This window comes from Coloeus monedula (assembly GCF_965178545.1).
Source record: "Coloeus monedula genome assembly, chromosome: 3".
In the NCBI taxonomy this organism is placed as follows: domain Eukaryota; kingdom Metazoa; phylum Chordata; class Aves; order Passeriformes; family Corvidae; genus Coloeus; species Coloeus monedula.
Genome location: NC_138783.1, coordinates 30,096,631 through 30,117,044, shown reverse-complemented (window position 1 = coordinate 30,117,044; position 20,414 = coordinate 30,096,631). Strand labels below are relative to the sequence as shown.

The 20,414-nt window shown below is 46.8% G+C and overlaps 1 protein-coding gene across 1 annotated transcript; it reads right to left on the bottom strand.

The window, feature by feature from the left end:
* Positions 1–1,111: 1,111 nt before the first annotated feature.
* Positions 1,112–18,093, bottom strand: NRIP2 (nuclear receptor interacting protein 2; the record flags this gene model as incomplete). Its single annotated transcript, XM_082279002.1, has 7 exons — positions 1,112–1,274; positions 4,308–4,392; positions 5,204–5,256; positions 7,593–7,720; positions 8,155–8,237; positions 13,066–13,242; positions 17,863–18,093. 7 exons carry the CDS (start codon positions 18,091–18,093, stop codon positions 1,192–1,194), a joined length of 840 nt encoding a protein of 279 aa, XP_082135128.1. The 3' UTR covers positions 1,112–1,191.
* Between the last annotated feature and the right edge of the window lie 2,321 nt (positions 18,094–20,414).

The following is a 20,414-nucleotide window of genomic DNA, read 5'->3' as shown; positions in this document are numbered from 1 at the left end:
CTAAAATAATAACATGCCATTGTTTATATTGAAGGGACAGGCCTCATCATGAGGAAGCCAGTGTTGGACACATGCAGGATGTGCCTGTGTCCTGCTCTGAGCTGGCAGTCTGTACTGAACTTCTACTTTCTGTATGAAAGTGTTAGCATTTTTTGATCTTCAGTGAAAAAGACCTTTAGATTATTCCTTTGTTCCCTTTATCCCCCAAAAGCAATAGAGATGACTAGAATTGGGAGTAGGGAAGTCTATCTGTATAACAGGCTTTTCCAAGAGAAGCTACAATTAAGACAGTCTTCAGCCTTGCCAGGCCACTCAAAAATTCTTTACTGTGCTCCCCAGTGTTGGAAGACTTAAAAATTACTATGTTTGTAGATGGGAGTTGAGTTGGCTTCTTTGAGATGTTGTTAAGTCCTATTTTACATGCACCTGTTTTAAAGCCAAGACTTCTTTCTTTCACAATGGAGGCTGTGATTCAGATGTAATGACACAAAAGTGCTTTGGGGAAAGAAAAATGTCTTTGGGCTAAAATTCAGAATACATGTGTTAAGTGCAGTCACTTTATGCCAAGTAACCTGGGGAGATGAGAACTCATCAGGAGCTGTGTTGATGAGGAAAGCAGGTACTGACCCTGTAGGATCGGACTGTGATTTAGTGAATGGGTTAAAGTGAGGTGTCTGCTGTGGCATCATGACCTGCAGTTCTCATTTAGTCATATAAATGTTTTTTTTTTCTGGAAGCTCTACCTGCAGCAAAGCTTGATGGGGAGATTCCAAGATAACTGTTGAAAGAGACTTCTACTGCGTGGATCTGTGTGTTCAACTGACATGGACAGGAGGAAGGTGAAGAGCATGTCTTCTGCCCTGGAGTTCATTTCAGAGCTGAGAAAAGAACTCACACTAATTCAATGCTTTCTTGGAAACATCCTCTTTGTGACTGAGAATTTATACATGCAGTTGTTTGCAGCAAAGAGGAAAGGCTGACAAGATTGTGGCACAACGTGCAAGTTATTAGCAACCAGGGTACAGGCAAGTGTTAAAAGGATTATCTAAAAAGGGAAGAATTCCTTTTTGAAGGAAATTTGTCACTTACCAGTGTGAGCAGAAGGAAAGGAGGATGCAAAGAAGGAGTTGTTAAGCAGAGAAGAGGGGAATAGATAGGACTGGAGATTTTCACCTACTGTAGCACATTAATTCACAGAGGAGCCTGAACTGTTAGTGATTTAGGATATGAGGCATGTGAACAACAGAAAGGCTTCAGAAGGATTGGAGGATGTTCTGAATGTGAGCAAAAGCAGTTATTCCAAGACAGACAGGTAGGACAGCACCTGGTGAATTCCAGCAGCAGCTAGTGTGCAGGTGTCTGCAGGGCTGCAAGTGACAGGCAGCAGTCAAAACAGAATTGTCAACTCGAAGTCATGGAAGTTTTCTGTAGGATCCCATCCAACATTCTTTTTAAATCATTGGAAAGATTCCTGTTGGTTTCAGTCTGAAGGCTCCTACTCACCTACACCCTTCCCCTAGTCAGAGCTCAGCTGCAAAACTGACACCAGGCATCGCTCTCACAAGGAAGTGACCAGGACTTAGAGCTGTTGGTGGCCCTCTCCTTCCCGTGCACTTATGGGCACCATCAAAGCCCAGCAAAAGCCCTGTAGTGCTCCACAGGGAAGCAGGACCCCATATGGGTCTCACAAAGCCTGGCAAAAGCCCTGGGACACACTGGAAGGCAGCAGAGCTCCTTGCAGGGCTAGGCAAAACTCAGCAAAAGCCCTAGGGCACTCTGGAGGGCAGCAGGGCCCCTTGTGGGAACAACAAAAACCACAGATAGGGTTAGGTGGTTGAGGTTAGGTGTAGGGTTAGGGGTTAGGTTTTGTTGTATGGTTTGGGGTTTAGAGTTAGGGGTTAGGTTTAGGCCTTGGAGTTTAGGTTTAGGGGCTGGGGCTAGGTTAATGGTTAGAGTTTAGAACTGGGGATTATGGTTAGGTTTTGGGATTAGGGTTTATAGTTAGTGTCTTTATGTTTTGGGTCTAGAATCAGATAGTGTTGGGGTTACAGGGTTAAATTTAGGGGCTTATATTTAGTGTTAAGTTTTATAGTTAGGGAGTGTTGGTTTGATTTAGGGGTTAGGATTAGCATTAAATTTTAGAGTTTGTTTTAGGGGTTAAGTTTAGAGTTAGGATTTAGTGCCTTACGGGTTAGATTTAGGTTAATTTCTAGGGTTTATTGTTTGGGTTAGGGTTAAAGTCATCTTTTGGGTTGTGGTTTAGAGAGGTTTTTTAATAGATCATAAAAGTTAATGATTAATAAGATTTATAACGGACATGGTGTCTTTATGTATAGATTATTTGCCCTTGTTCCACATGCTGTTTTTAGAGGGCAGTGAGAGTTGGAAACTGGGTTGAGTTGGTGCACCGAGAAACAGGTGTTTCATCTATCACAAACAAGATCTTGTCTGCAGAATTGGCCCAGGTACCACACAGACTGCAGCTAGAACACAGGATGGTTTAGTACAAGTGTGAACTGTCCAGACCCATGGGTTTGAGAAGCCAGTCAATCATGCAAGTGATACAAACCCAGGGGGAATTACTGGTGCTTTGGAAGACAGGCTCATCGAGTAGGCGTGTTTCCTGACTAAATGAGAGAGCCGTTGGTGTCACTCGAGAGATTCATGGAAAGCAGTTTGTGCAGCCAGAAGTAGTCAGATGCACAAGTAGAACAGTGGCAAAGAAGTCAAGGAACAGATCAGAAGCTGCAAGATATGATGACTAACAGTAAAAGTCTGATGCTCCTTGTAGGAGGAGCAGATGCCAGTCACACCAGCTATCACTGGTGAGTGAATCCCAAATTGTATCAGCCAGGCTGTACTCTGCTGTCCTTAGCACATGTTAAACTACAGTGTACAGCTGTAGAGAAAAGAACTAACAAAAAAAAAAGGGGCAAAAATGTGTACAAACATTTTTTGAGAAGCACAACAGAGACAATGAGCAATTTGATACAAAAGGAAGAGAGTCAGTGGTGTTTAATCCAGGAAAATAGGCAAAATGGGGTTGTCATGACATTTTGAGGGTGGATAAAGGTACATTGTGCTGAGTTTGGACAGTGAATCAGTAGCCATGAGGCATGGAACAAGCCCTGATCTAGTGCATCTTTCCTAGAGCTAGTTAAGAATAGACGGTATTTTTAATACAGCTAAGCTTTAGGATGGAAATTAAAAAAAAAAAAAAGAAATAAACCCAATTGTTACGTGACTTAAACACCTTTAACATTCCAGATGAGTTCACAGTTCTCTAACCTGAGCTGATACTACAAGTTCTCATTTTGTGCAAGAGAAGCAAAGTTGATGGGCTGTGTGATGCCAGGACTCGAGGCTGATGATGTGTCTATGTTTAATCACTGGATATCAAGTTAAAAGAAAGGAGCTGACAGAGCAGAAGACTTGGTGCTGTAGTTCATTGCAGTGTTTAAACTTAGTGGCAGGATCTCTGATGAAGCAGAAGAGGGAACAGGGATGCAGCTCTAGCAGCTGAAGTGCAGAGAGGAGTGGCCTGGCCAGAAGAACAGGGTGTGCAAGTCTGGTGACAGGGTATAACACCAAGAGATGGTAAGCATTGTCATTCATATAATACAGCTTGGTGCCCAGGAATGCAGTGGCAAAGCCCAAGCCCCTGTCAGTGCTTTAGGCATCTACACTCAATATTTCTGCAAAGGTTTCTTAGAACTGAGAACTCAAACTGTTCTTGCTGCAAAGTTTTCCAAGAAAATACTTCTGTTCTGCTCTGAGCCAGAGAAAAGCAGCAAAATCCAGATTCCCAGAGTGCAGGCGAGGGGAACAGAGCCCTTCCAACCAAGAAACAGGAGTGGTGTATGCTGGCATTGAGGCAACAGGAAGGGAAACATTCATAGCAATCTTTGGAGGTCTTTGGAGAAAATGCGGTTCTCCTGTCAACAGAACGACTGGAGATCCTTCACAGAGACTCTCTGGTGAACAGAGTGTATTGTAAAGTCATTACAGGGGTAGCATAAATTTATTACAGAACCAGAAGTTGGAGTGACTAGGGCCAAATAGCAGAACAAGAACAAAATGCCCACTCGGCACATCAGGACAAGCAAGAGGGTCCACTGAAAGGAGGGGTATCTCAAGTTGAGGCACTCCCAGTGACAACAGCTTCCAGCACCCGCTCCCCTTTTTCTCACTCCCCATTGAATGCCTCAGCCTAGAACTCAGCAAGGTTAGGGGCATGGGAGCCTCACCCTCATCTCTGTCTCATGGCAGCAAGTCTCCAGACATGGGGAATGCAGCCAGTCACTGACCAGGCTCTTCAGAGGCGTGTAAAAAAGGCAGCTCCTGACTCAGTGCTCTAAATCTCAGGACTCCTTCCTCCAAGTCGATGCAACACTAAAGAAGGAGAGAGACAGTTATTTGCTGGACATTTCAGATACCAAATCTCATGATTTCAGATACCAAATCTCTATGACTGGGGAGAATCTGTAACACCTCCTTGGGTTTGTAGACACAGTTTTCCTCCCCTGTCCCACATGCTGCCTCCTTGCTCCAGTTGCCTTCAATGGGATTCATCTCCAAACCTGTCACAGGGCCATTCGTCTCTCTTCTTCCTATGACCCCCTCTAAGCTGATGCCCTCACATCACTCAGCCATTCAACCCATTGCTTTTCCTGTTTTGTGAGTCTGGCATCTGGCCACAAATGTGTGACAGGCAGGAGCCAGCTTGCTGCAGCTGTAGCCTGAGCCACCCAGGAGGCAGGCTCAGCAGAGCACTGACCCTGAGCCAAGCTGACAAAAGGAAAGGACTCTTTACACTCATGGCCAGTGAGTGTTGGACATTGAATGTGATCACATGGCTTCATTTGTCTCAAAGCAAGGGCAGAGCTTGTTCACATCTGCCTTCAAGGGGCAACATGGGTCTAACTCGTGCCTTTTCTTGTCTCCAGTTTCCTCTTGCCATTTGCAACTTCCATGGTCAGGAATACAGGGAATGGGAGATGTGATAATATCCTATTGAGTGTTTTCTTTCTTAAAACCTTTAAGAAGGACTGGAAAGGAATCAGTGTCTCAGAGCATACAGCATCCAGTCAGGTGGCATTGCCCTGAGAGACGTGGACATTAAGTATTTCTGATGCTTACAACAACCAGATCTTGGAGAGCTTCCTGAGAGGAGCCTTGCAATAAGCAAGGAGCTGTTCCTTACCTTGAGAGACCAGAGAGTCTGGAGGCCAATGCAAAACTCCAGCATTTCATCATCTGAGAAGAGAGAAGAGACTGATCAGGCTTTAGATTATGTAATACTGCCTCATTAAAGAAAGTGTGTTTCTCCTATGAAAGGATATGAAATACAAGAACATCTGATTCATAAATTTTTATGGTTATGGTCTCTTCAGTACAAAGCAGATAACAAATAACAAGGAAAAGGATGAGTTAAACACACGAACATTAACAAGCAGATGGTAACAGTGACAATAATAAATCAGCACTCTTCTGCCACTCACTGATGAGCCTTTAAAGGAGCTATTTAGGCACAGTCCTGAAGATGGTCAAAATGAACTTTGCAGCTGATAAGAAAAGGAAACCATGATTATCATGACTACTGTGAGGGAAATTTGAGAGGGTTTATGTGACTGTTTAAAACTTAATATGAGATATCAGAAGGGGCTTGTGAGATCCCATAAAACTTAGTCTGGGCTGTGTAAGGGAAGGGCCAAAGGCAGGAGAAGGCAAGCATCGGGGTGAATCAGGAGAGAACAAGCATGGAAAAATGGAGAGGAGAGGGGATAAGGGGGCCAGTCACATGCAAGCAGGCTGTTGGTCAGTTCACTTGTCTGACCAAAGCCTGCACCTAATGGCTGCAATCTATCCAATCTTACTGAATAATTTTATTAAGTTTTTTTTTTTTCCCCGTGTAACTTGTCTATCCTGCTTGTAACTGCTGCAAGTCTTCAGTGTCAGCAAACATGGAAGATGCATGGGGTTAAAGGGCAAATAGCTCCAGATGTCAGCAACTTGAGGGACTGACAAGAGAGGTGCCTGGAACTGAAAGGACTATAGGCCCAGGGCTCACAGGTGTGTGCCAGCAACTGGAGAAGGGGACATAGCTCACGGGTGACAACACCAGTGTGCAAGAGAAATCTGGGTGCCAGTAACAGGGGAAGGGAGCACGGGCTGTAGGGCTTTTACACTTGGGTGCCAACAACTGAAGGGATTGTGATGTGTGCTGCAAGGCCTGAGTTCCAGTAACTGGAGGGGAGTATAGGTCACAGAACTTGTGGGTCTTGGTGACAGCACTGAAGAGCTCAGCATGCAAGAGCTCTGGGTACCAGCTCTGGCTGGGGTCACCAGGGCCTTAGGTTTGTAAGCCAGCAACTGAAGAGGAGAGGGCATGCTTGTGAGAGGTCTTAGAGTCACCGATCTGGACTTCCATGGCAGCTAAGGAGGAATTCCCATGTTCTTGAGTCTTCAGCAGCTTGTAATGTCATTAACACTTCCCATGTCTCCTGGAGGCCTGCTTGCCCTGTAACCAGTGGCTGTAATTTATAATTTATTCATAATCACATAAGTGAGAGCACTGTGTGCACAGGGAGATGTAAGACACAGGTGTAGCAATTCTGCTGCTTACAGGCAGCCATTTCCACATCCCAACAAAATGGGTAGTAGCTATGTGGTAAACTCACCTGTGCTGGTACTAGCACAGATTCCCCATGAAGGGCAAAAACAAGCAGAGTGGAAACCAGGAAAGAAGAGCAAGCCAGAGTGTGTAAGAGGAGGAAGCTCTTTCTAGATGACTTAGAATGTGGGAAGAATGTACATGAAGAGAGGGAGCAAGGGAGGCCTTGGAAGATGAACAGGACTCATTGAAGATGGGGAAACAGATTAAAGCAAAGAAGGTAAAGCTGGAAGACTAATAGGGAGAAAGAACAGGCGGGGGAAAAAGACAACCAGGTTGTTTTCAGCATATACACAGCTTGATGTAAATGCAGAACATGCAGCCTTTCTGCCGTTTTCTGAGCCTGCCTCAGTGCCTGTGGACTTGTCTCCTATGGCTCCTTCCTTCAAAGGGTCCTGCTTCAGGACACTGAAGGAGACTCAGCACTCTGGGGCTACCAGGTTCTTTCAGGGTGCTCCTTGCAGCAGAGGCAGAGGAGCACACAGAGAAACACTCTAGGAAATAAGCTGTACCCTCTGGTACTTTCTCAGATGACTTCCAGCCAGCCAGAGATACAAGTGCCCATTTCATAGGAGAACATAAGGCACCAGGGGATTAATCAAGCCATCTGCAGAATTTTATGAAAGGTCCATTTTAGAATTGAAATGAGGATTTTTTCACATCCTTTTTTAAGATGGAAAAACCATCTAATTTCTCTCCACTTTCAATGTCTTCTGTTTTCTCTGTACTCTTCCTATGCCCTTTGCCTTTGGTTACATTGAGGGCATTCACTGTGTATGGTGATGTTGGCCTGCAGCGGAGGTGGCCACATCACCAACCTTCCACCATGTTCTGCTTTTTCCAAAGGTCCTTTAAATGCCCTTGGCAGGGCAAGAGGGACACAGGAGAAACAAGGGAGAGGAGAGGCTGGCACTCTCACCTACAACCAGTGCTGAACACAGCACTGTCTCCTGGCCAAATTGCAATTCCATATGTTCTACTCGGCCAACAACGCTGGGGATGGGAAGAGAGAGGTCTCCACAGTCCATGGCAGACACTTCTTCCAGCCTGTGGGACACAAGAGGTGTTATTGCCTCAAGTGGAGGAAGAGGAGGGAAAACCAGGACTTCTCACTGATGCCAGTTCCTCATAGTCTCGTTGGGAACAGGCCCACAAGAGGGGGAACCCCTTCCATGCAGTATGTCTGGAGGCAGATTCAACCAGCAAAACCTCACCACCAGCCACCAGCTGGGCAGCTTTCCCTTGCAGTACACACAGACAGAATGACACAGCTCTGCCTCAGAGTCTGGGGTCTGCACACAGCTTTGCCAGTGCTCTAATGCCTGGCCCTGCAGCCCACCCTCTGCCTCTTCTCCTAAACAGCCATGTGCACATGCAAAACTGCCAGTAATTATCACTGGGGCTGGCAATCCAGAGAGCCTGGGTTCTTGCCATAGGTTTTCTTTTAGCCATCCCTTCTTTTATACTGTGCAAAGACTTACCCCAGCTGGTTTAAACACCTCTTGGAGATGAGGTTTGGTAGACACCCAGTGTTAACAGTCGCTTTCAATACCTGACCTTGGCACTAGAAAAAACAACAACAGAAAATTACTGTAAGCTCACAATCAGCTTATTCACTCCTCCAACAGTGTGACTTGGTCTTTCTGAGCAACATAGCCAAAGATGTGGTGTTTTAGGCAGTAGTCAGAAGGCAGGAGGTTCATCCCAGACAATGGTGGTTTCCCCAGTGCTTTGCAAGCCTCTCTCAAACACTTCTTTTTGAATTTGTCTTCTTTCATGTGTATTTGATTGCCCAGACACTTACTTGTTTTTAGTGACTTTATAGTATTCCAGTCAAGAGATGCACAATTAGACAATTTGTTTGTAAAACCCACATGGACTTTGTTAGCAGAGCAATAAGTGATATGACAAAAGCTTGTAAAGGAATACAAGCATGTGCTACAGTTGTTCTGGGTTTCATCTCTCCGTTTCTTCTGGTGTTGCAGGGAACAATGTCCCAGGGCTACACATTTTTTCTCAGTAGAAAAGCTGCCAGAGGGAGAAGTCTGAGGGAGAAACAGGAGCACCCAGGACAAACACACCTGAGATGAGCTTGAATTTAAGGCAGTTCCCGAGATAACTGACAAATCCATGTGACTCCTGAATCCAAGACACAACTTAATCAAGAGATGACTATTTTGTGTAGGGCTTACATCATGTTGCTATATAGCTCTCTAAGGATACAAGACATGATACTACAATAGTCACAGCTGGTGTCACTTAGCAAAGAGGGAGACTGTGCCCTGCGCCCAAGTCACCTGTGCATGATTTTACTGGAATAGTTCCCAGTGCCTTGCTCACTTCATTTCTTTACCCCTTTGAACATAAAAGGGAAAAGGAGATGTGGTTGCCATCTGTTTTCTGTCCCCTCTGCAGAGAGGTCCTTAATGGCAGGCCAGAGGTGATGAAGTAACAGCAGGTTACGTTTATTTTGGGGATCTGAAAACATAGGGTTGTCAAGGACATCGATAAGAATTAGGCTCAGGGAAAAAAAAAAAAAGGAGGAACAGGACTTAGTAAAGGAACTGCAAAAATATGGAGTAGCTGTCATATACAAAATACATCTTTCCTCTACCTAGGGTGCCTAATCATACCTATTCCTGATGGTCTAATTCTTCAAGGCTCTGTCTCACACCACTATTACCGCTGGCCTAGGTCCTAGGATATATCACCGTGTCCCGCAGCCATGGGGAGGAGGAGGAGAGAAGATCCAGCAGGCAGGAATTGTGCAGCAAAATTGATTTATTTAATTGTTTTACAAACTCTTTTATAGATTTTTTTCTTCATAGTCTAATTGGACAAAGGACCAGCCACCCCTTGGGGGTGATTGGCTAAAATCCTAAAACATCCATTGTCAAAATATTTTTCTACTATACCATAAACAAGATTTTTCAAGGTTGCAGGTGGCTTGGTTGTTTACATTCTCAGCTACCTCTTCCGTGAGAGAGAAAAGTCTCTCACGGACTTAGAAAATAGCAAGAAAATCCTTGCTAGCAGCATTTTTGTATCTACACACCACCATCCAAAAAAAAACCCACCAAAAAAACCCCACCCACAAAATTTTCTTTTTGGGAGACTTACTGTCTTCCTACGATCATTTGTGGTTTTCCTGTGATTCTTTCTCTTCCATCCACTATGGCACTTTGTGACATGAACCACTCAGAAGCAGCAACAGACCTGCCACTGCTTCTCTGCTCTTATACTCATTCCTGACAAGTTTAAATGCTTGAACACCTTAAGCAGATCAGCGCGGCAATGAGGGACTCAGTGCAGCACCAGCAGGGTCAAGAAAAATGTCTCAATTTTATGATTTCTTAACTAAGTCTGTTTATTATTATTAATCATCACAGAGAGTTACATCCAATATTTCCAAGATTTCATTTTCAAAAATGTGCTATCTGTGAGTAGTTATAAAGACAGAGAAGAAAACAACTCCTGTGGGAAATACTGGAATGCTGCAGACACAATACCAACAGGGTCCCTTTCAGCCTAAACCATGTTGGGATTATATGCCAAACCTCCCCCCCCCCTTCTGATTTTGGAGCTCTGCAGTGTCTGTGCTGCCTGGTCCTCCCTGACACATCAGCCCTGCCTGAAAGGGCTGTGGCCAGACTAAGAAGAGAGGCAAGATAAAGCACAGAGTGCAGGTGCATGCCAAACATCTGCCTCCACATCCTCTCTACTCAGAAACACGACCTGGAGCATGGCTAGCAATGGCAAAGGAATCACTTGGGAGCAGGCAGACTCAAGATGCATGAGCTGCTGTCATAATAAGCCTAAGCTGTATCACTAGGCAGATTACTGAATTTTGTTTCAGAGCAGGCTGGGAAATCTGCAAGTTAGAGACTTGATAGGATATAACAGGACAGTGATTATTCTGTAGAAAACAACATTTAATCTCATTCAGTGTAAACAGCCCTATGCCACTAACCATTTCCCTAGAGAATTCACCAGGAGCCTGAGGAAAGTCCTTGGTCCAGCATACCACAAATACAGTGCAGGCAGCTCATAAGCACTGCAAGGCTTCTTGGACTAGAAGGACTTTTCATCACTTTACCCACTCTCATCTCTGCTCCAGAATTTTCAGTCTGTTACTACCAGTCAGCATTATTTTTTATCTAAATGTCAGTTATGGGGATTTCCAAGAAGGAGGGGAAGGGGAATCAGTAAGGATCACCATTTATAAAGAGCTGTGTTTTCTGAGATGATGTCAGTTCTGAAGTCAAGATGCTGCTTTAGCAAACAAAAGGCTGATCAATTCCAGGTTGCTTTGGCATAGAAGAAAAGTGGCCTTTGACAGTAGTGAAATCTTTCAATATCTATTTCTAAGTCAACAAGAGACAAGCCCTACCACAAAAAATAACAGCTTGATTTTATGTTGCAGATGCCAGTCATGACTAGCTTTCCGAAGTGCTTTTCAAAAACTGTCACAAAAAGGGGCAATTCTGCTGAAGTACCATCTGGGCAGCCCACCTAAGCAAATTAATGAGTGAGTGACTGCAGTACTATTACAGACTAGATCTGTCTGTGATCTCTGAGATTTAAAAAGGCCTTAGGCATAGGGCAACCAAAACCTGTTAGAGTGAAAACACTTACTGCCTGAATCTCCCTGTATCACTGAAGTCTACATATATTTGGCTTTATTCATTAGTCAAGTTCAGTTACAAGTCAGGTGATGCATTTGTTACCACTTTGAGATTTTCAGCATACTTGTCTGTGTGTAAATGGTAGATTAGCTTTTCTCAGGAGTCAGGGGAAAAAAGACTCCTCTGGGGCTGTGCTCCTTTTCTAATCAAAACTGCACCATAATCAAGCAGATCTCCAAAAGGTACCAGCTCACCTCTCTGGTTCCAATGAACTGGCAGCCTGAGTCTTGTTTGCTGCCACAGATCTGTTACTGACAGGAGAGGCTTTTTGAAGTTCACAAATGCAAACATCAAAAGCAGCAAGACAAAAAGAAGGAGAGGAGAGCTTCCCTTCCTTCAATGTAAGAAGATCAAATGTAACAAACAGTGACTGGCTCCTAAGAAGAGCAGAAAAAGAGAGAAATGCCTGTGCAGTATTCATGGAGCGTTACGTGCAGCGTTAGACCTATTTCCTTGCTTGCAATGCTCATTAACCTTCCTCTGTGAGGGAAAATAAAACGTGGGTGACAGCTGGGGTTCAGTCCATTGGAAACACAAAAGGGAATGACCAGTGGACTGTAACGCTGACTTAGCTACTGCCCCTGGGATACAATACCTGTACATGCCTGTCCTTGTTCAGTGTGCATGCCTGGCAAAAACCCCACCCTTTATCACTGAATTTCCTCTTGCAGAACAATAAGGAGAGGTCATTAAAGAAAAAGAAACACCTTCCTTTGCTCAAAACCAGGCTCCAAGTAATTGGAGAAATTACACTGAGAGCCATTCATCCTACCAGTCTGTCCCCAAGTGTGGTTATGTTAACCCAGCTATATTAAAGTCTAAAACACAGGGTAAGCAATGCCTAACTGCAGCAGTAAAGGCTGCAAAACAAACCTGAGAGTGGCTTTGCTTGGTACTCAGAAAGCTGATCTAAGCCTTTCAGAAGCTTGCTACCAGGCTGTATTCATATGATAATTTATTGTGCCAAATGAATTTTCAAAGGTATGTATGTTTTTCTTGGAAGTGTAGCCTTTACACTCTGATATGGGAGATGTTCTTTAGGACAGGTAACTGAACTAAAACCAGCTTTAAAATGGGTTTTGTACAACAGGTCTGTATCTTGGTGAGTCTCGTATCTGCATATTACTGTGAAGCTCTGACCATCTTTCATGGGCCACCGCTTTTGGATGTGCTTTCTCTAACTGCAGGGGCTAGTGAGTAGTGTGCTCTGCTGTATAGGAGGATAGAAGAAGAAAAGGGAGCTAAAAATACTGCTTCCATCAAGAGACACAGCTGCGCTAATTTGGAGCACACTTTCTGAGGAGGTCCTGTGACACCTGAGAGAATCAGACTAGACTGGAGCTAGTTAAATGTAAATCAACTAGAGGCACCTGTCTTCAAGTGATAAGGAGACATTCCTTGCTTCTATAGGCAGTTATAAAATACCTCATATCATGGGAAAGCTGGCCTTCAAAGGTAGGAGATGTGATTAAGGTAATTTATCTTCAAATATGGGCAACTAGAAAGCATGTAGCAGAAAGGCTTTCCTCTGGCTTTTGGAAAACCTGCACCCAAACTCTAAGAGAGGCCATGCATGAAATCTCTTCTCTTTGGCTGGAAAGCTGGCTTTGCAATTTATAACTCAGCATGGCCCTTGGGAGGGGCACAGCTGGAACTCTGAGCACTTGCCATCACTGTGAAATCAGCAGCACCGTGTCATTGCCTTACCTGGCACTGTATTAGCAGGGCTGAAGTCTCTTTTCTCCTGTCCTCTCCCTTTTCCATCTTTTCATCCTGGTCTTTTGCCAGCGGAGATTGAACCCGTGCAGACTGACCCCTGGCCTCGCCCCGCAGCTTGTTCAGGTTGCCTTCCAAGAGGCGCCGCTGGACCACGCTATGAGGCTGCTGTCTCCATCACAAAGAAAGAGAAATCCCGGCTAAGTATGGAGCTAAGGACAAGGACATTTGCCAGCTCAGGGATGCACGTTGCAAATGCTTGACCCAACTGATCATCCTGATGAAAGACATGCTTATCCAAAACAATTTTCTTTAAATCACAAGATTTTTTTCTGTAGCCGCTAATTTGGTGTTAAAGTGTTGGGATGTCTGTGACAGGCAGGTCTCTGGGATGCAATTATTGGAGGAGAAGAACATGCCTGATGCATGCTTTCCCCACTCATATCTGTTCCTTCAGCTGAACATGCACTGGAGCATCTCATCCCTGTTCAGGTACTGCAATACACTGCCTGCTGGGCGTGTGCTGGCATCCCACCAGGCACATCCACACTTTCTAATGTGGGAGGGCAGGAGGAATGCAGCGTGTGTGTGATGTACATGTGGGCAAGAAGATAGGACTGCAGATATTTCAGGTGTACGAGCAATTATTTGTAGTGAAGCAGGAAGCTCCCCCTGAAGAGGAAACTAAAACAAGCTTTTAATGTTCCTTGGAGTCCATCTCTGCTCCCCACCATCAGATGCTCTAGCTTTTGCCCAATATTGATCCATCCAGTCCCTGCACAGCTACTGAATCAACAGTGGGCAACACCAATGAAACAGGTGTCTGTTGGAGGTAGCTTTGTCCTTTCTCCATGTGCTCAGCCCCATGGCCCTTCTGCAGGAGAGCAGCTGGTCTGAGCTGGCCATGGCATTCCCAATAACAGGGAATTATTCGAAGAAAGGCAAATAATCTAAAGGGGTTAATGTGCTACAGCTTAAACTGTTGTTTTTATCTTTCTTTAAAAAAAACCAGAAAAAATTAAAAGTCATCTCCCAGGTGGTGCAGCAGTTTGATGCAGGATCTTGTCAATGGGCAGGCCAAACACCTGAGCTAGACCAGACCTGCCAATGAGCTGAGCTGCATTAACCCCACAGGTTACTTGTGTTTTGGACTTGCTTCATGCATGGCCAAAGAGCTGAGGCCAAGGAAGTGTGCAAACTGCAGTTTGAAGCACCCTGACTTGTCAGATTTGCCCAATGGTTGGAGCAGGACAGCTGTCACTGGCTCTTTGGTCACACTCAGCATTGCTCTTTGCAAGATGCCAAGTCCCTCATGCCTTTTGTTTCCTGCCACTCAAGGGGTGGGAGATCATTCACGTGCTGCATGAGAAACACTGCAGCAGTTGAAAAAGTGGGGTAAAAATATCCCTCTGCTCCTGGTCTTTTCCCAGCCTACTGTGCTGGCCCACAGCACAGCTGGTCGTTGTACTTAGCTCCCTAAATACTCTGAGCACAGTGCCAGTTTGGCTGCCAGCTAACATCTGGGCCATGGGAAAAGGGCAGGGAACAAACAGCAGGTCTCCAAATTCCCATCCTCCCTCCTGCCTCTCACCATCTGGCATGCAAAGGACCTTTCCCTATCCCTGCAACCTTTCCCACAGAACGAGCGGGCCCTTTGCAGCAGCCACCTCTGTCCCCTTCTTGTCACTCAGGCTGGGAAGAGGCCAAGTGCTGGTGGGGGTTAGCTGAGCTTTGGGATTTTGGAGGCATCTGATTCAATAGCAGACTCCTAGGGCCCTGCCTATCTTCTCTCTCACCAGTGAAACAGAAGTGGAGACTGTTGTCGCTCTTGGACTGGTTAGAAACCATTAGATTTAGAGGATGGTGAGGGAGGATGTTGTGGGTGTTGTGGGAGCTAGAAAGGATGCCCTCTCAGGGCACTTAGAGGGATCAAAGAAGATTCCCAGTGCAACTTAGGGAAGGTTCAGGTTCTCCAATGTGAAATCTCCAGGCCTTGCTATGATTAGTGACATTGTATGAGCTGGGGATCTTGATTTTTTGGAGGTGGGAAGCCAGATCTTCAGACCTTCTTGGTACTTCCAGAATATTTTAGCCCATTTAGCATTTTCTATTTTGCCATTTAAAAACCCCCAAAACTGATCGTGCTTTTTGTTGCAAAGCTGGAAACATGATGTCTCCACGGAAATGTGTAATTACTCATTATTGGAGACATGATGGGCCCATCAAATCCTAGGCACTGCTGGATGCATTGCATAAGCTGAATGCACACCCAGAATACACAGAAAAGAGTGGCAAAAAGTAACAGCCCGTGACTGTAAAAGAAAGCAGGTATTTTGTTTCAAATTATATGGGGCCTTGCTCTAATTTTAGGACATGGAGCTGCCACAGCTGAAGTCTCTGGCACTGTCAATGGAGACCTTTTTTTGGGAATTAATTAAACTTTCCTCCCAGTGTAAGTGCTATAGGAGTCTGGACTGTTCTACTCTCTCCAAATCAAACTCTCTAGCACTTCCTACTGCTGCTTCATTTTCAGTACATTCCTGGTTTGTATTCCTGTCCTCCAAGAGGGAGCCAGATCAATTTGGGAAACAGAAGTGGGGTTTTCACAGGGCTGGAGAAGTGCCTAGATAAGTAAGCCAAGAGCATATTTTGGACTCTGATTTGCAGCCCCCAAAACATCACAGCAGTATCACAGTGGCCCTTCAAGTTGCAGGAATTGCTGAATCCCTCTGGGAAATCTAAGGTCTGGTTCTTCTTTTGCTCCAAGTTAAAGCAGAAACTGATGTTCACTCTTCACCCCAGGAATGGCACTATGTGTGTGAACTTTGCACAGGGGCCACACTTTATTTGGTGCCCTCTAACACCAGAGCAAACTGTCCAGGTCAGAAAAAAACCTGTCATGCTTTATTCACTGCTCCCTCGGTCCATGGTAAAAATGTTTCAGACGTTCTGCTGTGGACCAAACATGAAGTTTGCAGTGGGTTGCAGTGACCAAGTGCTGTCTGCACACCAGGAGTTCTGCCTGGAATGGTTAATTCCAGCAGGAGAGAGCTGCTTGTGACAAGTGATTTGGACAAGGACTGTCTTGTTCAAGGAGCCCCTTGGGGCTTCAGGGTGCCAGTTGTCGCTTTGAGGCACGGTGTGACAGGAGTCAATCCCAAAGCAAAGCTGGTAGACAGGTTTCTCCTGGCCTTTGTGGCTGGGGTCAGTGGACACGCACCGAGAGACTCGGAAGTGGCTCCTCTCCATACCCTGCCGAGGGACGGGCCCAGGGTGATGCCGGGCTGTGCTCCTGAGGCGAGTTTGAGCTGCAGTGCTGCAGGCCCCGAGGGCCAGCAGCGGCCTGCCCGTGCTGCCAGCCTGAGCGGAGCTCTCCGCTGTGGCCAGAGCTCCTTCCCCGCGGGAGGAGAGTCCCTGCTCCTGGCTAGGACAGCTCTGACATGACTCCCCTCTCGCACTCCAGCCGTGACCGTGGCAGGGTCGGAGGGACACTGCACACCCGTCCCTGCTGACAGCCATGAGTGCGGCTGCAGAACGTGAGGCGACAGCTCAGGGTGACTTGGAGGAGCCGCCCTTGGCCCTGCCGAGCCGGGGGCTGCCGAGGCAGCTGAGGCAGCTGCGGGGAGGGTGGCGGGAGCAGCAGGATGTGCCAGCACGGGAACGTGGCGCTGACCCCTCCTCTGTGCAGGGCAGAGCCGCTGCACCCCAAGGTTCCGGCAAGGAGGATCAGCTCCCATTCAGTGCCAGGGACCTGCCGGTCCCACACGCGTGTGGCCCTGTGCCACTGTGTGCCTCGGGAGCTGGGAAATGACAGAGGCACACACGAGAGAGCATCTGTGGTGTTGCTGCAATTGTCTGAGGATCCAGAGGGAAGCACAGACTGCAGGGAGGGGCAAGATCTTTTATGACCCCCACTGCCACAGATGGAACAAGTGCCCCCATCACAACCAGACCTCAGCCCTCTTTTGGGAAAATGGTTTAGACCTCCACATCCTTGAATAGTTTACAGTGGAGAGAAGTTGGATTGCAAAACTACCAGAGCAAGGAGAATATGTGTGCAGTTGAGCCAGCAATAGATCCTGTGGGAATCTGCTTCCAGCCTTGGGGAAGCCCTTCCAGACCACAGACTGCCAAGGCTCCTGGAACAGACCTCCCTCCCTGATGCTTCCTGCTCCACGTCACCACAAGGAGATACCCACAGGCCTCGCTCCCGTGCCTCCTCCCCACAGGAGTCCACCCACAAGTGCCAGGCGCTGCATCTGCCTGTGTGCCTGGATAGAAGTCCTGCCCTTTGCTTGCCCCTCCACAAACCCAGAGAGTGGGGGGAGAGAGAAAATTGCAAAAAGGTGACAAGGTCAAACATAAGTCTCTCACAGTGTCATGAATTGTACTTCCCTCCCTGCTGAGTCCTGCTCCTGAGGAGCTGGACTTTGAGCTGGATCATGCAGAAATACATGGGGCCTTTTCGAGATGTCCCACATGGAAACTTATATGTCACATGAACATATATTGCTACTGGGTGAGTGGAAGTTTGGATTTTGGACGGTCCTTCCAGTCCATGTCTGCCTGCCTCTGCAAGGAGTTTGGCTCCTATGGGGAAGCATGAGAAGATGGATGCAAGCAAATGAGTGATTAATTCTTTCCCCTCACCCTGACCTGCTCCTAGATGATCCTGAAGGAAAGTTTCATTTTTGCTGAACCTATGTGTCACAAAGCCTGACACAGCTCCCAGCTGGAATGAAGGCTATTAGGAGGACTCCCTCCCACACGGGGTCCCACTGGACTCACCAGATCCTTGGAGGTGCCAAGCCTTGTCAAGCCATCCAGGGGCAGCAGATCAGCAGAGTCCTTGTGCACAAACTGGGTGGCCTGTTTGAGGCGCCTCTTCTGTTGCAGAATAGCTTTGTTCCTCAGCTCCGTCTCACACTCCTGTCGCTCCAGGTCGGGAGATCCCTCGCTCTGCTTTTCTTCCTGATCTCCTTGCCCCAGTGGCAGGGGGCAGCTCTTCCTTGTGCTCATGGTGAAGATTCAGACAGAACAGGTCCTTCTCGGTATGCTGGGGTGTTCCCTGAACTCGTCTCCTGGTGTTTGCCCTCTGGAAGCTGACTCAGTCTCTGATCTCCTTTCCCTTTCCCTTCCCCACGGCTCTCCTCTTCTTTTCTCTGCCTTTCCTCCTGCTCTCTTAGTTATAACTCACGCATCTCTGAAGAGTCTCCGTGCCCGTTTCTCCCTCTGTCCTCTCCACTCCTCCGTGTCCCTCTGCTCCCGCCTCTTCCTCTCCCTCACTTCTCCTACCCTGACTGCAGCTTTGCCTCCTCCAGTCCGTGGGTCCCTGTCGTAATAGAAAAAGCCCCGCGTCAGAACCCGCTTTCCATAAATCACGGCAGAGCCGGCAGGATGCTCCGGCTGGAAAAATCCAGCAGCAGAAGGATGGCCCCGCTGCTGGGGGCTGGCCTTACCTCGGCGGGCTGCGCGCACGCAGCGCGCGTGTCTGTGTGTGTGTCTGTGTGTCTGTGTGTCTGTGTGTGTGTCTGTGTGTGTGCGCCCGCCTGTCCCCGGCTCCACCGGGACACGCTGCATCTCCCGGCGGCAGCCTGCGCGCTCCAGCGCCCCTGCCAGGGGGCTTTGACGCATCTCCGTGCCTCTGTAAATACTGGCAGCAGCTCGGGTCCGCCTGGAAGATGATGCAGTGCCTTGGTAAATGGGAGAGAGCATCCTCCTCAAGGCTCCCGGCAGGCATGCCCAGTCTCATTTCTGCAGAGTCTCATGCCTTTGCAATAGGCTGCACTGAAGGATTTTTCTGTGCAGATTGAACGAAATGCTGAAGGTCTGGTTTCTGCTTCCAGCCAAGGCAAATGTATTGGGCCCAACTCTGCCTTCATTTTCACCCCATTCTATCGAGAGCAATCTCCTTCAATTTTGCAGAAGCCTAAAATCACTGGCTTGTTGATACCAGCGGACTTGGCTCTCTGTTTATACCAAAAGAGTGCTGACACTGCTGCAGTGTGGGATGTCTGGACCAGAGCAGACATCCCTTCTCTCAGGGGAGACAGGGCATGGTAGAGCTCCCTTTTCCAACTTTCTGTCTCTGTATTCTCCTGCTTGAAACTACAGATTTTAGCTTGAACTGATGTTGTCTCATTTTGATCCCTTTTCTCTGGTTAATGCAGTGCCCTGTTAAGCACCTGATATCATGTACAGAGGAGGAACCCAAATTTTACTCAGCTGTGAAGCTAAGGACAGTATTATGTTTCCAGGAAAGCCAGCAAGGGGTGAAAGAGCTTTCACGTGCAACATAGAAGGAATAGCTGCAACTGGCTGTGAAAGGTACAGCAAAAGGACATTTTCTGTTGCTTCTTTTGTCTTCTATCTTAGTAGTATGTAACATTCCAATATTACTGATACCAATTATTTCTGAGTTCTAGATAGTGTATAAAAAAGTGAGTATGCAATATTAAGAAGCAAATCCAATACAAGGTGTTATGGTTTCCACAGCACCAAATCACAGGACTAGATTTGTCTGGACTGGGAGTAGAAATACATTCTAACTGCTTACACTCCAAGGCACCAACCTTCAATACCGCAATGATGGCAGAGTGACATCAAGGGCTTAGCAGAGGTGTTTTGAGCTGTCTTTATCTATCTGTGAGTAAAATTAAGAAGAGAATTTAAATAATGGATATTCCCAGGGAAGCTGTGTTCCCACAGTCTTGTTTTCTTGCCTGTGGTTTGCTATGACTGTTTACATGCGCTTTTGAACTCTTGTGGCCCCACTGAGCATCCTCTGAGTCTTGTCATCAGGTCCTTTAACCATCCATGTAAACCAGTACTGAATCATGCACCTCTACTCTCACACAGGGCCAGGAAGTGTTTCTGCTCCTGCTGACTGTGGATACCTCAGCAGGCCAGCCACAGCAAGGAAGGTCTGCTTCTGCTGGTAGCAATGGCACTGCCAATTTCCTTAAAGCCTCAGAAGGGACCCTAAGACTGTAAAGTGCTACGGAACATCCTGGGAGCAGATCACCTACAGTTCCTGCCTTGAAGCCTATGGGCAGAGTTACACAATTTCTGATGAGATCACCTCCCACCCTGGATGCTGTATGTGGGAATGAAGAGGAGGGAGCACTCCTAGTTCCCAGTCCCAGCACCTCCTTGCAGCTAGCCACCCTTCATTAGTTTATTTTCCGTGGCATTTTGGCAAAGCCTCATCAAAAGTGGTTTGCCTGAAGCCGGGCTGGAGCCATTGCTAGAGCAGTTCTGCTTTTGGGTCTCACCATTCAGTCTGGGTCCCTAATCCACAAAGTATTTCTCTCTTTGTGCCTCAAAGAGGAGAAATCTTC